Below are 21367 nucleotides of genomic sequence, written 5' to 3'. Positions count from 1 at the left end.
CTAGAATTCAAGAGCTTAATGCGAGTGCCATTATCCATATCAAAAGCAAGACATTTTGAATCAGGATACCATTTATTGGCCAACTTAAAAGAATGAGAGTAAGCTTTTGGCTGGGCAGCTTTTAATCCATACCAATACTCCCTTACTGAACGGAATGCCATTTAGCGCCGCCATTCATGGCTCTACATTTTTTTTCCTTTACACCAATGATCTCCAACTTTATAAAGGCTCTGCACAACAAAATGCATCTGTTTTTACCATCAGTAAGTTATATTAATGAGAATTTCACTTTTTCATCGTTCCTAAAACAATTTTCTAAATGAGGCCATTTATTTTGTCCAATATAAATTTGCCGACAACTGTGCGAGTGCACAAGAACATTTTGAAAGGTAGGAGTGTGAAGAAGTCTGGCAACTAATCAATGAACCCATTACTGTAGGGAGAATAGAGACTTCTCTGGTTCACGTCGAATCCAGAAACGACCAAAGCAAAAAAGTATGACATTGTTCAGCAGGTTTGTTTTTTTTCCACAAATAATTTTATTTGACCAAAGAACAAGCAGCAAGTTTTCCCCTTGCTTAAAAGAAGGTATTTGGTCTCTTGGTGGTGAAGCGGGGCTTGTGCTGGCGACGCAGAACTCTGTGTGGCAGTGGGAACTTGATCTTGGAGTCCTAAAAAAAAAAAAAAAAAAAAAAAAAAAAAATTAAAATAAATGTATAATAGTTTATTTTTGTTAATCCAAACTTAAATTAAGCATTAAAAATAAGAGATTTTTAATACTAGTAAATATTGCAGACAAACACTGAGTCCTTCTAAAAGTGCACCTGTGGCCTGAGTTATAACTAGGACAAACAAACAGCATTAGATGCAAGAGTCAATGGAGCCATCAGCCAAGGTTCAGCTTGTAGCCGCACCCCCTTGAAGAAAATGGCTGCATCCTTTCCTGTATCTCCAGCACTGAAGGGGCAATAGCTTATTCCTCAAGGGGGCATGGCTACACACCAGAGCCCACCTGATAAAGCTAATGCAGTTTACTGACCCATTCTAAAGACAGTTTTCCACAAGCAGTTAATGAGCAGTGAAAATATTATTGAACTCTCCCAACTGCTTGCCGCCTTCCTATTTAGAGAAAAAAAAAAATATTTTTTTTACAGAAATGCAGGCACAGTACAACTGCGCTCATGCATGAAGATGAGCACTGCCACAACAGTTCTAAGAAGCTAAGAAGCTCTTATCAGATATGTTTCAGGGTTCCAAATGCAGTAACAGTGGGGGCCAGGAGGACATGGGTAGCTTCTGCAGGATCCAGAGGCTTCCCTCTTAGGCAAATATCTCTTTATTCAAGTCATCCCTGGGTATGCTTTAAGGGTGCATACAAACATCCAATTTTGATTGGTAAATTTTACCACTTCCATTTAGTAGGAGGGCATCCAGATAGATTATGAACAGATTGTGTAGGCAAACCCTCATACTACATGGAGATTGTAAAAGTATAGTCATTGGGCAATCAAAAGTGGATGTGTATAGCAGGTCCATTTTGATTACTTTTTTATGCAACATTGAAATGCATAAGAACTGAAAACCCTGTGTTAATCAATGCATTAGATTACATGCAATGCATTCTTTCCTCACCAACATGGGTTTCCTTGGACAATGTATTTTTTATACGAGCGTGTAAAGCTTATTGCATACAAAACTTGCATGTTATGCTTAACAAAGCTCATGTGAAAACACATTTAGAGTGAGCATAGCCTTATTCCATATAAGACAATCCGCTTGTTTGTGTTCATTCAAATGCCAGCAAATAGCATCTCATTCTGCGTATTGAAACACAACAGCTCCTCAGTCAATTTAATTTACAGGGTTATGAAAATGTGGAGTGACAATCACTGGTGGATTAGTCTAATGCCACATACATACATACATGGACTGTGCCCACAGGAATTAGACTCATGCAACAGTTCAGGGTCAAGTGCTGTTCAGATTCTTCACCAGCTTAGAAGCTCCAGACTTGTCTGCTGCTACAAAGGGTGAATGGCGCATGATAGAGAAGCTCCTGACTGGTGGGATGATTAGAACAATGCACCTGGGAGTCAGACATTGCTTAATGCTGGAAATACACTGTTCGTTTTTCAGGTGATTAGATGGTTCAATAGATCATTTCCAAAATCTTTGCCCAGAGAGATCACTGTCCCATTGGAGAGATCACTTTAGCTCTGTGTACTGTATGGCTGTCATGTTTGCAGTATTTTACATAGCAGTGTTAGTACACGGGACTAATGCTGGGAATACACGAGTCGATCCGGTGGCCTATTAGCCGCCAGATCGACCTCAGCCGCGTCCCCGCGGATCGATTACCGCTCGTCCCCACCAGCGCTTCCTTATCAGCACTCGATTCCCTGCCATTGTCCGCCGGCGGGGATCGAGCGGCTTGATCGGGCCAGCTGATTGTCAGCTGGCCGATACACGGTACAGAAACGTACCGTGCAGCCCCAGCATAACACAGGAGCCTTTATGTGACTTTTCAACTATACAGAATCACGTTAAAGGGAACCAGAGAGGAACGGGGGGTTGAAAAAAGAAAATGATTTTATACATACCTGGGGCTTCTTCCAGCTCCATAAGCCTGAATCGCTCCCACGCCGCCGTCCTCAGCTTCCTGGATCCGCCGGTACCGGGCCCGTCACTTCCGGCGGACGCGGCCAATTGTCCGCATCACAGGGGCTCCCTCCATACATGTACGCATGCGGCAGCGCAGTAAGCAGCCACATGCGTATCTGTATGGAGAGAGAGCACCCTGTAATGCGGAGAATTGGCCGCGTCCGCCGGCCGACTTGCGGCAATGACGGGACCCGGTGGCGGCGGATCCAGGCAGCGGAGGACGGCGGCGTGGGAGCGATCCGTGCGTATGGGGCTGGAGGAAGCCCCAGGTATGTATATTGAATCCTCTCTGGTTCCCTTTAAAGAGACTCTGAAGCCAGTATAAATTCTTTTTAACTTGTATTGCTGTAAAGAACCCTCAGCCCTGCTAAACCGCCGCTATCCTGTGGCAAAACGAGGGGTCTATACCCCCCCAAATCCCCTCTCCTTTGTCCAGGGAGCGCTTCCTGAATGAGGCAGAACTAATGGCTGTAGCTCTGCCTCTGTGTGTCAATCCCGGCCGAACACCGCCTCTCCCAAATCTGCCTTCACTGAGAGGGGCGGGGAGAGCCTGAGATCCGCCGGCAGATTGACGCGTATGGAGGCAGAGCGGCAGCTCATAGCTCTGCCTCCATGAGCAGCAAAATCCACGACCAAGAAAGTTGTGGATTTTGCAGGGGGATCTGGGGGGTATAGACCCCTCGTTTTGCCGCGGGATAGCGGCGGTTTAGCAGGGCTGAGGGTCCTTGACAGCAATAAAAGTTAAGAAGAAGAATTTATACTGGCTTCAGAGTCTCTAAGGACAGGTGCAAAATTTTAAATGGACTGTTGGTAGTACCTTCAATGATTCACAAAGTTCTGTGCGTTTTAAAATCTCAACTCTATTCCATACATTAAATGCTTATACAGAACTGGAAGTACCAAAATATTTACAAACTATAAACTTAATTCAATGTTTGTTTTTTATAGGGCAAGACCAGTTCGAGAATAAATTGCACCATTTATAATGAGCCACCAAGCAATGTAAAAAACCCAAGTCGAAGATTGTGGCATTCATACTGTTTATGGCCCCGTCACCTTGAGCTTTACAACTTCTTCCTACTGTAACTTCCTAGAGGGGCAAGTGCAAGACAAAAACAAAAAAGTACCAGAGGTGGGGATAGTGATCACTCCTAAAGTTCCATTATTGCATACATCCCACAAGTCTTACATTTTTACAGTGTACTTTGGCACATTTAAAAGTATCAAGAGAATTACACTGCAGTTACTCTTTATTCTGCCAACACACTACACCACTAGAGCTGGTCAATGAGAAGCTTTTCCAGAGACGGCTCAGACTTCACAGCACAGCTGCTTCCTTTATGTTAAAATGACTGCAGCAGGCACTTCTAGGAGGCCACTGTGTCTTGTGGCACCACATTTTTCCTTGCTGCTGTAATCCTATCTAAAGCTTGGATTACATCACATAAAAAAAATATCCAAAGACATTAAATGAAGGGAAGCTGTATAACAGCTTACTGCAGGTAGGTTTACATCTTATTTTACTAACGCTATGCTGAATTGTGAAAAAAAAAAAAAAAAAAAAAAACCACCTCTGGGGTTCACAATAGCAGATGACCCAAATTTCAAATCTAAATGAATGCAGGAGGAACTAATGCTTATGTACTGCTGCCTGTAGTTCCACTTAAGGACCAGGGGACTTTCTAAGGATCTGTGCTGCGTGGGCTCTCCAGCCCGCAGCACAGATCATGTTCTAGGCAGGGAGATCAGACTCTCTCCCCCCCCTCCCCCCCTAGTTGTCGTCTGATCGTTCCTGCTCCCCTGCTCTGTGTGGCCGAACGGGGGGGGGGGGGGGGGGGGGGAATGGTGTATTTCTTCTCCGCGTGTTTACATTTCACCTGCGAGACACGATTGAAGGCTCGACAGGCTTTTCACCGCGATCAGAGGCTCGCAGGCTGTTCACGGAGACACAGGCCGCTTCCATGCAATTCCACTTACGACCTGCCGCAGCCTATCGGCGTTAGGCGGTCGTTAAGCGGTTAACGTGGACCTGAGCTCTTGTACAGGACAGAAGGAAAACCGAGAAATGCACCCTGTATGTATCTAGTGAGTTTAGCCTGTCTAATTCCCCCTCATCTGTGACTAATCACAAGCAGGGATGCTCTCCGGATGAATTCCGAATGGATTTCATTCTGAATTCATCCAGATAAATTACTGCACCTGTTGTGGCTGGTGAGCGGGGATTAAAAACTTACCCAGCAGCAGTCTTCTTTAATCCGTCCCACGCTGCGTCATGTGATTACCGCTTGCTTCCTCCTTCCGGGTTGCAGGAGGAAGCATGGTAGTCGTGACGTGGCTTGGAACGGATTAAAGACGGCTGCTGGGTACGTTTAACCCCGCTCACCAGCCACATCAGGTGCAGTAATTATCTGGATGAACTCCGAATGAAATCCATTCGGAATTCATCCAGAGAGCATCCATGATAACATGTGCAATTTAATTTCTCAGCAGTGTCACCTGGCTACCTTAGAGCAGCTAATTTGTAAATACAGGATGTAAACCCTATGTCAGCTTCCATAAAAGCAGGAAGTAGACTGCAGATTTATTGCAAGATTTGTATCAGCTGTAAAAAAACTGTTATTCTTTAAAGTTTATTATGCTGTTGCGTATCTTCTAGAGCAGAGGGGAAGGTCGGAGTTCAGTTCCGCTTTAACCAAGCCACCATAAATCTGGTTAGCTGCCACCAAACCTTTGTGAGTGACAGAAGCCACTGAGATATGTAATAGAGCCTCACTTACATGGAACTGCTTGATGGCAGGTCTGCGACACTTGCTGGCAGGAATCACCTCAACCTTCATGATCTGAATGGCATGGGCACGAGCACGATGGCGTGCACCCATATCTCGATCTGCAAAAGATTTGAAGGACAAAAAAAAAAAAAAAAAAAAGAAAAAGCTTAGAATATGGTTTATAAATCTGACAGACCTTGAATAATAATGCTGAATAGAAATGTCCTGTATTAAACAGCAGGACATGGGCAGGCTGGCTTTAAAAATTCAAAAGTTCCATATTTTTCCCCACAGTGAATTACAGCTTAAGGGGTTGATCCAAAAAAAATAAATAAATAAAAACATTACAACATGTGCAGATGGCGCACAATAGGCTTATAGGCATTTTACATAGCAAGCTATATACATTATGCACCACTTATGTTGCATGTTACTCAAGAAACGCAAGAGGTGTACCATGTATATAGTGCGCTGCGCAAATCGCACATGCTAAGATTACGGACAACGCAATCTGCACAAGCTAATGTTCTTTAGTGAATCAACCCCATAGTGTCAACGTTATCAAATGGTGTCAACCATCAAAACTATACCCCATAGTGTCGACAATCAAAACTATAGATTTGCTCCTGTTCTAGTCAGACAGGAATCTGAACATGACCACATCTATAAGCATATGCACAAACAGAGATAATGGTTATGTTGATTAACATATGGGTACACTTTTGGGTTGTGGAAAACAAAAGCACTCCTAGTCAGAACATGCAAAGTTTAGGGGTGAATTCTGCTTGTTGTCCTCAGGGGTCCCTGTCCTCTTACCTATTGCAGATTACTCCAAGCAGCGCAGATCGATTCTGAACTTCATTTGGAACTGCGCATGCACAGTGAACGCGCACCTGCTTTCCCCACATTCGTGCAGTTCGGAACTCGTGCCTGCACAGTTCAGAATCGCGTGTCACTTGGGGGAACTTTAAAGAATTATTTGACTGAAGGATCCTGTTGAACACTTAAAAAAACCAGGGGCGGGGAACAGGCGGGATCCCAGAGACAACGAGCAGCATCAGGACAATCTAGCTCACCATGGGCTTCATTCATTTATTTTTTCCCCTGAACAGGGGTGCTTATTAAAACAAAAAACAGTGTAGCTGTTCATCTATGCGCATAAATGTCTTAGTTACTTACAGCACTGTGTCACAGCACCAGCTGTGGTCAAGTCTCTGTACTCTCTGTACATGTTATGTGTTCCACTGCGAGAGTCATAACGCAGCCAGATGCCAAAGTTTTTCACCTTCAGTGGGGATTTCTCAAAAACCTGGAAGTGAAAACTAGGTTATAAAAGCATGCAAAAGCAGGATACAGAATGACAACATTTAGCATGAAACAGGACTTCTTTGCATAAGAATCTGATCTACTATTCTACAAGACTAATCTATACATCTAAAAGGCAGTTGTAATATGCAGAGCGTGGATGCAGTGCTGCGGGCGCATATTACAACTGCCACCAACTGCACTCAGCAGGAGGGTGCGCAAGCACACAGCAAATATTTTCTAAAGAATCTGGTTCACCATAATCGCTAGCTCACAGCTTCACTTTGTTTCCCTTATTTCTAGATTACAAAAGAATTCAAAGGGAAATTCCATGTTTGTGTCTCTAACAGTTGGATCTATATTATCACAATTTAACTACTCACTGTGAATTGAGTCAGTAAATTACCCTTTCAGATGCAATATACTTAAATATCTAGGGGGAAACAGAAGTCATCCATAGGTCAACACCTTAGCAAATACTTACAACTGTGTAGTCCCCTAACGCGCCCCCCCCCCCCCAAGCTCAGACGACATTCAAATCAGTCCAGTATAGGCCACAACGAGAATAATGCTGGGTACACACTATGAGGTTTCTGGCAGATTTACTGTCAGAACGATTTCCAAAATGTTCGATTTTCTTTCCGATCGATTTCCGTTCACTTTAATAGGAACTCTATCGGAGAATGCTCGGAAATCGATCTGAAAGCCAAACATGTTGGAAATAATCGATTCGACAGTAAATCGACCAGAAAATCTCAGTGTGTACCCAGCATTAGTCAGCAATCTTTGAATCAGATCTAGAGTCGAGCATGCGCAGTAGCTCAGTGCCACCACCATTTGTGATCCCTGCATTCTCACAAATAGCACAGGAAGCATGGACAGAGCGGTGGCACAGTGCTAGTGTGCATGCTCAGCTTAACTAGATCTGGTTCATAGGTCACAGACATGCTTTCATTGCAGCCTATACCGGACCAATTTAAAAGATGACAGAGCCTCTCAGAAGAAAACTGACACCGCAGTAAGGCCTCTTTCACACGGGAAGCAGACAGGTGGCGAGTCCCTGCATCAGTCAGGCCCTTGGTACAGGCACTGCTTGGGCAGCCCTTATGGAATCATTTAAGCACGACCGCGCTCAGACTCAACATGCCGCAGTTCTCTGCCACCCAGTAACACCAATGCATGTCAACGCTTGACATGTGTGTGGTGTTACAACCAATGCAATTCAGGCAAGCGCGCAGTTCAGCCATCCATCTGAAAGAGGCCTTTAGCATTTAGCAGCTAAGGTGCTGACACCTATGGATGGCCTCTATTGCCCCCAGGCTTTTCGCCTCGATATTTCTTTGAAGTGTAACTGTCGGGCATAAAATCAATTCTTTATTTTTATCTGGTAAACAATAAGGATGCTAACCAGGCAATTCAAAGTTAAAAATCTCTATTACTTTTATTGTTGATAAATCATTCCCCAGTTTACCAGACTTATTTGGTACACACAAAAAAGGAAGTTGCAGGGCATGCTGGGTTGTCCTTTTTTGCTTCTCTACTTCCCCTCAGACTTAACTAATGCAGCCTGATTGGCTGGAGCGTCTTTACCTTCTGTTTTCCCCTCCCACACCTCTGTTAAGGCGCATACACGACGGGTCCGCCAGACCCTCCTGCTGTGCAGATGTTCAGAAACAGCTCACTAAAGGACCTAAAGAAAGAAGTGCGCAGACTAGAAAGGAAGTGGCGAAAATCTCAGAATTCAAAAGATAAACACACCCTTGTCTCTCACCGGGAAAGCTACCAAAATGCGATCACCAAGAAAAAATCCTCCTACCTATCACAGGAGATCGCAAAGGCCGCCAACAGACCAGCCCAACTATTCCGCACAGTTGATAGACTATGTAATCCATCCTGTCTAAAACCCACTATAACTCCCTCAAAGGAGCTATGTGAGAAATTTGCCTGCTACTTTGCTGACAAAGTATCTTCTATTCGGTCTCTCATTCAGTCCACAGCACCCAAGACTCATGCAACTAATGGAAATAGCTGCAAAAACAACCTAACACCCTGGACTGATTTCAAAAGTATTAGTGAGGAAGAGATCTCAGACACCCTCTGTCGTCTCCACCAGACAACCTGCGACCTGGACCCTGGACCAACTAAACATATGCTGAAATGCCCTGACCTGCTTGGTCCAGCATTTCACAAAATAGTAAATTGCTCTCTGCAAGCAGGGAGGTTTCCTACCTCTCTAAAAGAAGGAATCATCAAGCCCCTTCTCAAAAAACCTTCCATGGATCCAGATGCTATGAGCAGCTACAGACCTGTCTCCAACCTCCCCTTCTTAGGTAAAGTTATTGAAAAGGCTGTCTATCTGCAACTTGAAACCAGGCTGTCAGTAAACAACATCCTGGACCCTCTACAATCTGGCTTTAAGAAACACCACAGCTGTGAAACAGCCCTCATCCAAGTCTGCAACGATCTGCTCATGGCAAGGGACAGAGGGGAATGCTCCATCCTAATCCTGTTGGATCTCTCAGCTGCTTTTGATACAGTTGACCATGAAATCCTGCTTAACAGACTGCAGGAGTACTGTGGCATCAGTGGATCAGTCCTCCAGTGGTTCAGATCATTCCTGACTGACAGATCACAGAGAGTATCCCTAGGACCTATAATGTCCAAACCTGCACCTCTACAATTCGGAGTGCCACAAGGATCAATCCTATCCCCTCTGCTGTTTGCAATCTACATGTTGCCACTCGGTACACTTATCCAACGACATGGCCTGACGTACCACTGCTACGCCGATGACACACAGCTATACCTGTCCTTCAAACCTGGTGGAACAGACCCTACCCCAAAAATAAACTCTTGCTTAGCTGAGCTTCAGGCATGGATGAATGATAACTGGTTGAAACTGAATGCTGACAAAACTGAGGTCCTGTTTGTCCAAAGCCAGTGCTCGCCATCAAAACAGCTCTATCCTAAAGCAACACCAATCAGGATTGGGAATTCAGACATAAACAGCTCCAACCTTGTGCGCAGCCTTGGCGTACTAATCGATGGGGAATTGAGTTTCAGAAACCAAATTTCATCTGTAGTTAAATCTTCCTTCTTTCATCTGAAGAACATTGCAAAGATTAAACATCTGATTCCCCCAGAGGATCTTCCAACCCTAGTCCACGCCTTCATCACATCACGGCTGGACTACTGCAATGCCCTTTATGCTGGCCTCCCCAAAAAAGACTTGCGTCGCCTGCAATTAGTGCAGAATGCTGCTGCCAGATTGCTAACAAACCAGCCTCGCCACTGTCACATTACACCGATCCTTCGCTCACTGCACTGGCTACCAGTAGAATGGAGAATACTCTTCAAGATTGGACTGCTGACATTCAAATCCCTGCACAATCTGGGCCCTGGATACATGAAGGACTTGCTGAAGCTGCACCACACCTCTCACAACCTCAGATCAGCAAGTTCTATAAACTTGGTCACTCCCAGAGTGCACCTCAAAAAATCTGGAGACAGAGCCTTCTGTCATGCTGCCCCTACTCTTTGGAACTCCCTACCACACCCAGTAAAGACAGCACCATCCCTGGAGCTATTCAAATCCAGACTGAAAAGCCACCTGTTTAGCCTGGCATTTCCAGATTTATAAAATTCTTCCCCTGTACCACGATGGTCGGAGCCATGCTTATGCGCTTTGAGTCCCATGGGAGAAAAGCGCTTTACAAATGTTATTTGTTGTTGTTGTTGTTGTATCAGTCTGCCGACAGCGCGTACACACGTGCTACTGTCGGCTAAACGGCACAGCAGGAGGGTCTGGCAGACCAGTCGTGTGTGGAAATATGGTGTGTATACGTGCCTTTACTCTGATAACGGAAAATTGTATACTTACCTACCGGTAATTTTCCTTTCCTGATGCATCCATGGCAGCACCTATGGGTAGTGGCCCCGCCCCCAGCCCCCTATAGGACAGGTATCTAGTATAAATTGAATGTAGCCTGACTCCACCCTGTCTATAGCTTTCGGACTTGCCGAGACCCGGGTGGGTCCTATGTTGCTGCCATGGATGCATCAGGAAAGGAAAATTACCGGTAGGTAAGTATACAATTTTCCGTTTTCCTAATGCCTCCATGGCAGCACCTATGGGATCTAACTAGTCACAAGTAATAAGAACAAAATTGGGCGGGAGACGGTCTGCAAGTGCATCAAAGAAAAGAAGATTTATTATCTCACAATACAATTAAAGATCTTTAAACAGACAATACTGTCCTCCCAAAGTTCACAGTTGAATTCACTGCGGGATCAACCCTGTAGTGTTGCATAAAAGTATTTATAGTTTTCCAGTTTGCTGCCTGGCATATTTGATCTGCTGGAATTCCAGCATATGCTGCCCAGGACGTTGCTACTGATCTTGTAGAATGTGCTCTCAGATTAGTGGGAGGTTCGAGATTGGAGAGGTTATAAGTAGTTTGAATAGCTTTCACTATCCATGAAGAAATTGTTCTAGAGGTAGCTGGCTCCCCCTTCCTATAACCTGTTGGAATGATGAAGAATCTTTCTGTCTTTCTAATTTCTGCCGTTAATTCTAAGTATTTTTTGAGCATCCGCCCTACATCCAGTGTGTCCGGTAGGTGAGTACCTTCTACCTGAAAGGTGGGAAGAGTCCAATCCTTGTTGAAATGGTATGTTGTCGCCACCTTGGGTACAAAGTGTGGCATGGGTCTGATGACCACCCTATCCGGGAAAAAGCTTAGGTAAGGTTCTTTTATGCCCATAGCTTGGAGTTCAGAAACTCTTCTGGCGGAGGATACCGCCGTAAGGAAAACAGTTTTAATAGTTGCGTTCCATAGATCGCAATTATCCAGGGGTTCAAATGGGGTTTTTCTTAGTGCCTCTAGGACTACAGGTAAGTCCCACTTTGGGAACAGCGTCTTGTTTGGAGGTTTGATTTTAATAACGCCCCTAAGGAATTGTATTACTAGGGGGTTAAGCGCCCATCTGACATTAGTCAGAGCAGATAGGGCTGTAACCTGGACTTTCAGTGCTGAGTAGCTCAAGTCCTTCTCCAAACCGGTTTGCAGAAACGCTAAGATGTTACAAGCTTCTGGCTTCGAAGAGTTGAACCCCTTTTCAGTCGCATATTGAATGAATCTTTTCCATATACGATGATATGTCTTGTTTGTGGATGGTTTACGGGCTCTAAGGATTGTATTAATAACCTCTTCTGAACAACCGACCTGCTTTAGCCTCTCCCCTTCAAAAGCCAGGCCATCAAATGTAGTCTCTGAATGTCTGGATGATAGACTGGGCCCTGCGATAGAAGTTGAGGAGTGACCGGAAGTTTCCACGGAGCAGCTATCTTCAGTTCCCATAGTAGTGGAAACCATGGTCGGTGGTTCCAGAATGGTAGTATGGCTATGACTGTTGTGTTCTCCTGTGCCAACCTTCTCAGTACCCTGTTTATCATTGGTGTCGGCGGGAACATGTAACCCAGTTTGCATTTCCAGTCCGCCGTGAGAACATCTACTCCCTCTGCTTGGGGACAATAAGCTCTGGAGATGAAACGGGCACACTGTGTTGTCCTTTGTCGCCATCAAATCCAGGTCTGGGGATCCCCATTTCTTGCAAATCCTCTGGAATATGTCCGGGTGCAACGACCACTCCTTGTTGTCTACCTGATGTCTGCTGAGATAGTCCGCTCTCACATTCGACTGGCCCGGGATGTAAACTGCTCTTAAGCTGAGTAGATGTGTCTCCGCGAAATGCATAATCGGTGCAGTCTGTTGGAGTAATCGTAAGCTCCTTGTTCCTCCCTGCTTGTTGATGTATGTTACTGCTGTTGTGTTGTCGCTCCTGACTAGAACTGGCTTGTTGACTATCAGATTCTGAAAATATTCTAGGGCATATAGGATTGCCCTTAGTTCGAGTATATTCGCTGGTTCTGTAGTTTCCGTTCGTGACCATAGTCCCTGAGCAAACTGATTTTCCAAGTGGGCTCCCCAGCCCTTCATACTCGCGTCGGTTGTGATCACTATCTCCTTCTGTGATTGGATTTGCTGATGTCTGTTCAGGTTGTCTGGGTTCAACCACCAACATAAACTGTTCCTCATCGTTATATCTAAGTAGATCCATTGATACATACTCTTCTTCTTCCCCCACTGTGTCAGGAAACCCCATTGGAAGACTCTGGTATGCCATTGAGCCCATTTGATCATGGGGATGGTGGATGTCAATGTCCCTAAAAGACTCAGACACTGTCGGGCTTGAAGTTTGGGTGCCTCTATCGTGATTCTTATCTTTCCTAAGATGTTGTTTCTTTTCTCCTCCGGTAATTTCACTGCATTCTGAGTGGTTATAAAGCGTGCACCCAGGAAAATCATATCTTGTGTGGGGAATAGTTGGCTTTTCCTCCAGCTTATTAGCCATCCAAAGCGTTGAAGTTCGTTCAGCAGCAGCTCCCTCTGTTCTAGGATTTTCTCCCGACTCTGTGCTAGCAGTGTGATGTCGTCGAGGTAGTGGTATATCCTCAACCCCTTCAGTCTCAGAAGAGCTACTATCTGAACCAGTATCTTGGTAAAGGTTCTGGGTGCTGTATTTATCCCAAAGGGGAGGCAGGTGAATTGGAGGTGTAAGTCCCCTATGGCGAAACGTAAGTAGCGTTGGAAATCCTTGTGAATTGGGACGTGTAAGTAGGCGTCCACCAAATCCACTGATAGCATCTAATCTGCCACTCTGGCTGCCGATACAATGGACTGGAGGGACTCCATCTTGAATCTGGGTAATTCTATTAGACTGTTGAGGGATCTGAGGTCTAGCACGGGTCTTAGGTCTCCCGTCTTCTTTGTTACAAAAAACAAGGGAGAGTAGATTCCGCTCCCTCTTTCCTGGACTGGAACAGGGCAAATTGCTCTTTTGGCTATTAAGTCCTGAATATACTCTTCTAGAATCTTCCTCTTGTGTGTAGAGCCTGGGATCCTTGTTGGTGTAAAGTGGGAATCCGGTGGTTCCTGTCTGAACGCCCATCTGTGACCGTAGCAAATTGTCCTTATCACCCAGTGATTTCGACAGTCCTCCGCCCAGATGTGTCTGAAGGATTGCAACCTTCCGCCCACAGGACACACCTGAGCGGGCGGCCCATCAAAAACCCTTAGGTGCACTGTTAGTAGGGTTGGAAGCCTTCTGTTTGTTGAGTCTGGTTAGCGTTGCCTGGCCTCCTTGCCATGTTTTCTTATAGTCTTTCCCTGGACGGTAAGACCTGGAATTTCTAAATCGCGACTGCTGATTTCTGCTTTGCTGAGGTGGCGGAGGTCTTCTTGTTTTGCGATCATGCGGTATAAGTCCAGATTTTCCACCCGTGACTCTGGTGATGGCCTTGTCCATAAGTTCTCCGAAAAGATTTTTCCCATCAAAAGGAATCTTACACCAGTTCTGTTTTGAATTCGTATCCGCTGACCACGCTCTTAGCCATAGAGCCCTCCTGGTGGTAACTGAATAAAACATTGCCCTGGATATAGAGCGGATAATATCCACCGCGGCTTCTCCTATGAAGTCTGCTGATAGCTTAAACTCCTGTAAAGCGCTGATCAAAGTCTCCCTATCTGTGCCATCAGCTATTGCCGACTCCAAATTATCCGTCCAGGCCCGTATGGCCTTTGCGACTGATGTTAGAGTAACTGCTGGTTTCATTGCTCCGCCAGATACAGTGTATGATTTCTTCAAATCCATGTCCATCTTTCTATCGATGGGATCTCGGAAGGATATAGCGTCCTCCAAAGGTAGTGTTACATGTTTCGCCAGTCTTATGACTGATGCGTCCACCACTGGGGCATTATCTAGAGTGCCTGATTTCTTTGCTGGTAAAGGGTATAATTTTGACAGCTTGTTATTCAGAGGAATCTTTTTGTCCGCCTTTTCCCATTCCTCCTGGATGACTTCCTGGATCTCTTCCATGAACGGGAAAGTAGTGCAGGTTTTTTTAAGATGTTTATAATATGTTCTCTTTTGTTTTCTTTCTTTCGTTGATTCCTCCTCAGAATCTTCCTCCCATTCGATGGCCTGTCTGACCGCATTCACGTACGGCTCTACCATAGAGAAATTGAATCCCACTTCTGTTTCCTCCATCTGGGAGTCCGAGTCGTGGCGTGAAGTAGACGGTACAGGTTCTGTAGCCGGAGCTGACTGTGGTAGTGCTGCAATGTATTCTGCCATCGATTCCTGTACTGCCTGTTTTATTAGGTGTGAGACCTCGACAGGTCGTTCTTCACGTGGCATCTGGTTGAAGCATTCACTACATACTAATTTTCCAGGTAATGTAGTTTCTCCACACGCCCAACAGTTCTTTGGGGGTCGCTTGTGGTGATGTTTTTTCGGCGAGTCACTTTTGGAGCTCTTTCTTTTACCGGAACTTGACCGTTGCGAAGAGTGTGAACCGGATGGTTGCTCCGATGAGACTGTAGCCGGGCTGTCAGGAGACATGAATAAAACATGTCGTTTTAGTCTTCGCACTCTTTTTGCTAAAAGGGAAAGAAAAAAAACCTCACCTAGGGCACCCTTACCTGACATCCTGTGGCTGGTCTGTGTCGGGCAAGCCGGGATCCATATCAGCCTGGGACATGCTGGGAAAAAAGATAAAAACCAGCACCGAGTATGGCTGCGTCCATGAGGGCAGATAGAAAGGTGAGGTGGTAAAATTGCCAAACCTACCTTCCAGGGAAAACCACACTAGGATTGTGATTGCAAGAGGCAGGGAGCGGTCACCGCAGAGTCCACGCTGAATTTCGGCGAAAGACGCCGCTCCCCGCCATCTTGCCTGCTTAAATAGGCCTATCAGGCCCTTCCATTAAGCCTCCCCGCCCCCCTGTGTTTGCCCCGAGTCCTGGAGCGCATAGAGACGCTCCGGAGTAGAGTCTACTTCCTACTTCCGGTTTCGCGGAGCGCAACCGGAAGTGACGTCACTGACACTCGGGCCGGCATATCCCTGCTTCTGAAGCGGAGAGCAGGGGAAAAAAAAAAACGGCTGACATGGATCCTTTGCCCCGCCGGCTATTAGCCAGCCTGAATAACGTGGCCCACCTATAAGGAGAGAGTTTATCTCTCCACCTGACAGCCCGCAATTCGTGAAGCCACCATGCCCCCAAGACCAGCAGAACGGGGCAGCCCTTAGAGACTCTATTAGAGTCAAGGCTCCACCAGGAGAGGCTGAACCTGGCGTCTGAGGAGGTAAGGGTGCACGCAGACCAGATACTCTGTCGAGGGCAAGGACGAAAAACATAGACAGGGTGGAGTCAGGCTACATTCAATTTATACTAGATACCTGTCCTATAGGGGGCTGGGGGCGGGGCCACTACCCATAGGTGCTGCCATGGAGGCATTAGGAAAGTGCATTGTCTCAGCATGAAAAATATTGCCCAATCTATAGTGAAGGGTGGGCAAATAAGGCAGAAGAGCGTAAGGGAGGAAATTACATTAGGATTGGCTTCAAAATAGCTACTGTTGATATGTAAAATGCTAAGAAAGATTTTTTTTTAACTGTAGAAAAATCCCTAAAATCAAGACTTGGACAGAGCAATACATACGTTATGTAAGTAGAGCAAGTATTTATCTACTTATATATGTGGGGTTTTTTCTGAGATAGTATGGCTGACAGCTCCTCAGACCGATCAATTCCCTTCAGATGCGGCAAAAGGATTGTGCCCTCTCCACTTGGAAACTAAAGTAGGGCCAATTTGTTCCATACACAGCTCATCGATTCTCCATAGCAGTCAGCTGGAAGTCTATTGAAAACTGATAAAACCCCAGCATCACACGGTTTAATGCAGCCAGTCAAACACCACTGCAGCCCTGCCCAACACTCTTTCCCTTGGGTCAAAATCCAGACCCATTATTGCAATAGAACCCTTAAGGCTCATACACACATCAGACCATAGTCTTTGGAAAATGAAAGATCACAGACCAATTTTACCCCCTTCCATGTAGTATGAGAGCCATACTCTACACAGTCTTTTCTATGGAGCTGAACTCCACATCAGAAAAAAATCTTTGCAAGATGCTGAACACACAGATGATGTACAGACACAAAAGATCAGTATCTGCAAAAGATCTGTTCCTGCCAAAAATCCATTCCTGCAAATTGCAATGATAGTCTATGAGATCTGCAGATCATCATACACACTTGATTTGACTGACATTCATCTGCAGATCAGATCCACCAGGATGGATTTTCAGATCTGCAGATGAATGTCAGTTAAATCATGTGTGTATGATGATCTGCAGATCTCAGACTTTCATTGCAATTTGCAGGAACGGATCTTTTGCAAATACTGATCTTTTGTGTCTGTACAGCATCTGTGTGTGCAGCATCTTGCAAAGATTTGTCTGATGGGGAGTTCAGCTCCATAGAAAAGACTGTGTAGAGTATGGCTCTCATACTACATGAAGGGTGGCAAGATTGGTCTGTGATCTTTCATTTTCCAAAGACTATAGTCTGATGTGTGTATGAGCCTTTAGGCTGCATTTCCACTTGTGCGGTGCGAATCACCGTGGTAAAAATTTGCATGCGGGTCCATGCGAATTTTGACGATGTATGCGAATTTAACCATGGCAGTGCTGGTGTGCTTTTCCATTGTTTCTATGCGAATTTGCATGAAAATTTGCATACCCAAACCTCATGCGAATTTCCTATTAAATACATTGTATGCGATTCGCATAGCAGTATGCGAATTCTGATGGCTCTGCCATGCAAATTTTTTCTGCACAGAAAAACGCAAAGGAATCCTGACAAGCGGAAACAGTCCCATTCACCTGTATTGCTATGCGAATTTGCATGCGAAAAACGCATGCGAATTTGCGATAGTGGAAATGAGCTCTAAAAGATTTGATCAGCGTGATCAAAACAATGTGAATTGCCAATACTAAAAATTAATGCCACAGATAATGCATAACAACATTTATCAGTTAGGACACTGCCAAAACATTTGGCATTCACTGTAAAACAGTGATTTTCTGGGTGTTCCAACCTGGTGGACTGCTGCAGAGAAAAGCCTCATACGAGGACTGTCACTCATCAGGGATCGGGACTCTATCCTTTGGGTGACAGTTCGGGGGCAGAGGCTGCACAGATGTGTTTACTAGCAGCACATTTAGTCGCCATGCAAGAGGTTTGCTGGAGCAGCATGGCACAGGTGGGTTAAGCAGGACAACAATGCCCTCAGCTGAGACAATCTGCCAGATTACTCGCTGAAACCCAGGGTGGGGCGTTATTAGGGGATTCTGTACACATGCGAGATTCTCGGCAGAGGCGGCCCAAAATGGCCTCCTCAGCCAAGAACCATCTAGCTTGCGTACAAGGTTTGAAGTGCCAACCTCATGGGGAAAGTATACAGAAGGTATATTACCTCCTCAGACTATCATGTCAATTTGTTTCAGGTGACAAAAATCTACAAGCCTATTTTATGCAGTTACATTGTAGGGCCAAAACTTTGGACAATCTACCAAAAATCTGCAAGCTTTAATTTACAAGGGAAATTGAAGAATGGGGGTGGTCCTAAACCACTATACCATGGCACTCAAGCCTTGTACATGACATGTCACCCAACGGGAATAAGGACACCCCCCCGATAACCTTACAGAGTGGAGGCTGAACAGAAGCAGCGCTGGCTGAGCTTCCGAGAGCATTGGAGATCCTTGGCAGAGGTGGTCCGTTATTGACTGCATTTATCTAGTGGGTGTCTACGAGGCTTAAGAATACACAATTCCTTTTCCAAGTGTTCCCAAAGTACAGGTCATCTGCAGCGCAGTGCCACAAAAGCCTTTTTAACCCTTTCGGGACCTAACCCCCCCTTAAGAGCCAGGCACTTTTGCATGGGGGGGGGGGTCAGAAACCCCAGTCAGAGCCTGTTAGGGCTTGCTGGGCCAGATGCCCCCCCTTTCACCAGCAGCCTTCACTCACCTTCCATGCTCCAGCGATGAGCCGCTGTGGACACCTCCGCTCTCACCGACATCCCTGCTCGTTCTGCCGCTAAGTCCCAGGTGGTGTAAAATCCTACGTCGCATCAGGCTAGAACAGCCACAAGTGTGGCGTAGAATCTACTGCAGGCGGTCCCCAAAAGGTTAAATTTGTGACAAGAAATTTGTTTTAAACTGTGGTACCTTTAGTTTCACTTTCAGAGGCACACCAGCACTTGAAAGGCGACAAAGTACTAATTATTTGTGCACAGCAGACAAAATTTATTACACAGCAGAGTAATAATTTTTGGGTTTATTGTGCACTTCCAACCCTTCAAAATGCGTAAGATTAAGATGACTAAATGATTTAAAATGCATTATATATGAAGTAGATTGAAATGTAAAAGGGTAGGAAAGTAAACATAGCTGTCCAAGTGGAGATCAAGTTAGCACTTACTTGTCCACAATATACAATTTCTCCAGATGCCTTCTTCATCTTTTTTAGTTGAGACACAAAATACCAGAATCGTGACTTTGCGACAACATGGTTGGGTGCAAAAATACGCATCCTATAGAGAGGTGGGGCTGGCACTTTTGTCGTGGGCAAACTACGCCCAATGACTTTGTACTCCCGAAGCTGCAAAGAAAACCAGTTGTGAAGAAAAGACAGTTAATGTTTCCAAATCCATGTTAAAAGTAAAAAAATAAATAAATATAACAAATTTATGCTGTAGTACCTTAGATTTCACTATCAGGAGTACGAGAGCTCCAGAAAGGCGACAAGGTACCATTACTATATGCACAACAGACAAGATCATCGTGGAGGCAACACAATGAACTTTGGGTTTTGTGTGCATAACACCAATATCTTAATTATCAACAGAGGACAATTAGGAATCCAAAAAGCACTAGTCTACTTAAGGGGCAACAAGCAGGCTACCTCATAGTAAAAATTCTGCTACCGTAACATGATTGGATGAGGTTTTTGATAGGTTGTAATCTACACCCACACCATTCGGTCGATTGCTGTATTTGGAAAACTGTTCCCTATGAGGTTTCCTGCTGGGTCACCTCAAATAGACTGGTACCTCCATAAAAAAAAGGCAGGAAAATATTTTTTTATTACATACATAGATACCTAAAGTGACATGTTACATGGTGAAGTAAAGAGAACCTGAAGTGAGAGGTATAGAGGATGTAATTTTCTTTTAAAGAAGATTTGCCTGACAGTCCTAGTCTTACTCAAAGGGCTTGCGAGGCAGCAACTGAAACGCACTCAGTAGCAGCATTACCTTACTGAAAGTTCTTGCCAGAGAACACCTTCCTGGCATCCGTAGTGTCTAAATCACACACCTGAAACAAGCATGGAGCTAATTTTGTCAGAAACATCTGTTCTGTATGCTTGTTCAGAGTCCATGGCTAAATGTATTGAAGGAAGAGGATCAGCAGAACTGCCACACAACTGGTATTGTTTCAAATGAAATATGTCAGCCATCTTATCCCTCTCACTTCAGGTTCCCTTTAAATGTGTATGTAAAGTCCCAATTCTAGGCTGTGTTAAAAAACAAACAAAAAAAAAGGTATCTTATTCTGCCAGCAATTAGTCTTTGTTCAGATTGTTTTAGTTTTGTCATACTGAATATGATCGTATCCCAAATGTTAAGAATTTTTTTTTATCCCAACATATACAGCATCAGTTTAACTTATCCGGAGACAAAATGCACATACCAAACAGCTAGGCCTGCAATAATATGGACCTAGATGGAGAGCAGTCAAGTCCCTTAGTAAGCAAACAAGTGCAACAAACGTATGTATGTAGGTAGGTAGGGTGCGTACATTTGAATACGGCGCTGGTAGACTTGGGCGCAGGATCCAGCTGTTAAATGGCTGGTCCTGCTTCTGCACAAGTCCGGGACGTTTTAATTACTATTCCCCCTCCAGGCCGACATGGATAGTGGGGGAATGAAATAATTCGGCTTCCAGCGATCGCTGGAGGCCGAATTATTGTGTTTTTTAAACAACTTCGGCTCCGTCTTCTGACGGAGCCGACCTTCCTCACTGAGCGCCGCTATAGACTGATTCCTATTACAGTCTATGGCGGCGCTGGCTGCGCCCAAAGCTAGCAGCGCTGAAAAGCACTGCTCCGAGGTAGGGTATGTATGTATGTAGAGACTCGAGGCATGCCACTGCTCAGTCACTAATGCTGCTCCTGCTACACGTACAGCGGCTGGCAGGAAGAGTATTGCATCAGCCTCTCCTGGAGCAGGCTGTATTCTGAGAGATGGCATAGCCCATCTCTCCCCCTACAGCTCCCAGTTGTGGCCGCATGGCTGCACTAGACGCCGCCATGATGTAGGCCGCAGGCCGGGAGCTCAGGTAGCGGCCAAGGAACACAGGTGAGGGCCGCACAGCAGCTCTGCCACCTCCTGATGGTGCCTGTAATATGTATGTACGGATGACTCTACCGCCAGCCCCGTATAACCGCCATTCCCAGCCCGTCCTTACGGTGCCGGATGCCTTCATGTTGCCTCGATCCCTGCCGCCGAGCGAAAGGAAGTGCTGTAGCCCGAGCGGCTATACGTCACCCTGCCGTCTCTGCCTATTGGACGCTAGCGAGATGCCTTCGGCTGTTTATTGGTGAAGAAGGCTGTCAGTCATTCCCTGCCCAGAGACACTCTTCAAGTGTAGGGTTCGGGTTGGTT

At 45.4% G+C, this 21367-nt stretch overlaps 1 protein-coding gene and 2 non-coding genes across 3 annotated transcripts; all 3 read right to left on the bottom strand.

The window, feature by feature from the left end:
- Positions 1-515: 515 nt before the first annotated feature.
- Positions 516-21258, bottom strand: RPL18A (ribosomal protein L18a). The gene is made up of 5 exons (XM_068276767.1): positions 21171-21258; positions 19123-19302; positions 6609-6738; positions 5439-5548; positions 516-671 (listed from the first exon to the last, which is right to left on the bottom strand). Exons 1-5 carry the CDS (start codon positions 21186-21188, stop codon positions 579-581), a joined length of 531 nt encoding a protein of 176 aa, XP_068132868.1. The 5' UTR covers positions 21189-21258; the 3' UTR covers positions 516-578.
- Positions 18859-18990, bottom strand: LOC137564863 (small nucleolar RNA SNORA68). Its single transcript, XR_011030926.1, has one exon. It is a non-coding gene; the product is annotated as a small nucleolar RNA SNORA68 (small nucleolar RNA).
- LOC137564862 (small nucleolar RNA SNORA68) lies at positions 19392-19523 on the bottom strand. Its single transcript, XR_011030925.1, has one exon. It is a non-coding gene; the product is annotated as a small nucleolar RNA SNORA68 (small nucleolar RNA).
- Positions 21259-21367: the final 109 nt, after the last annotated feature.

This window comes from Hyperolius riggenbachi, chromosome 3 (genome assembly GCF_040937935.1).
Source record: "Hyperolius riggenbachi isolate aHypRig1 chromosome 3, aHypRig1.pri, whole genome shotgun sequence".
In the NCBI taxonomy this organism is placed as follows: domain Eukaryota; kingdom Metazoa; phylum Chordata; class Amphibia; order Anura; family Hyperoliidae; genus Hyperolius; species Hyperolius riggenbachi.
Note: the sequence above shows the minus strand (reverse complement) of the source record. Positions and strands in the feature narration are given on the sequence as shown.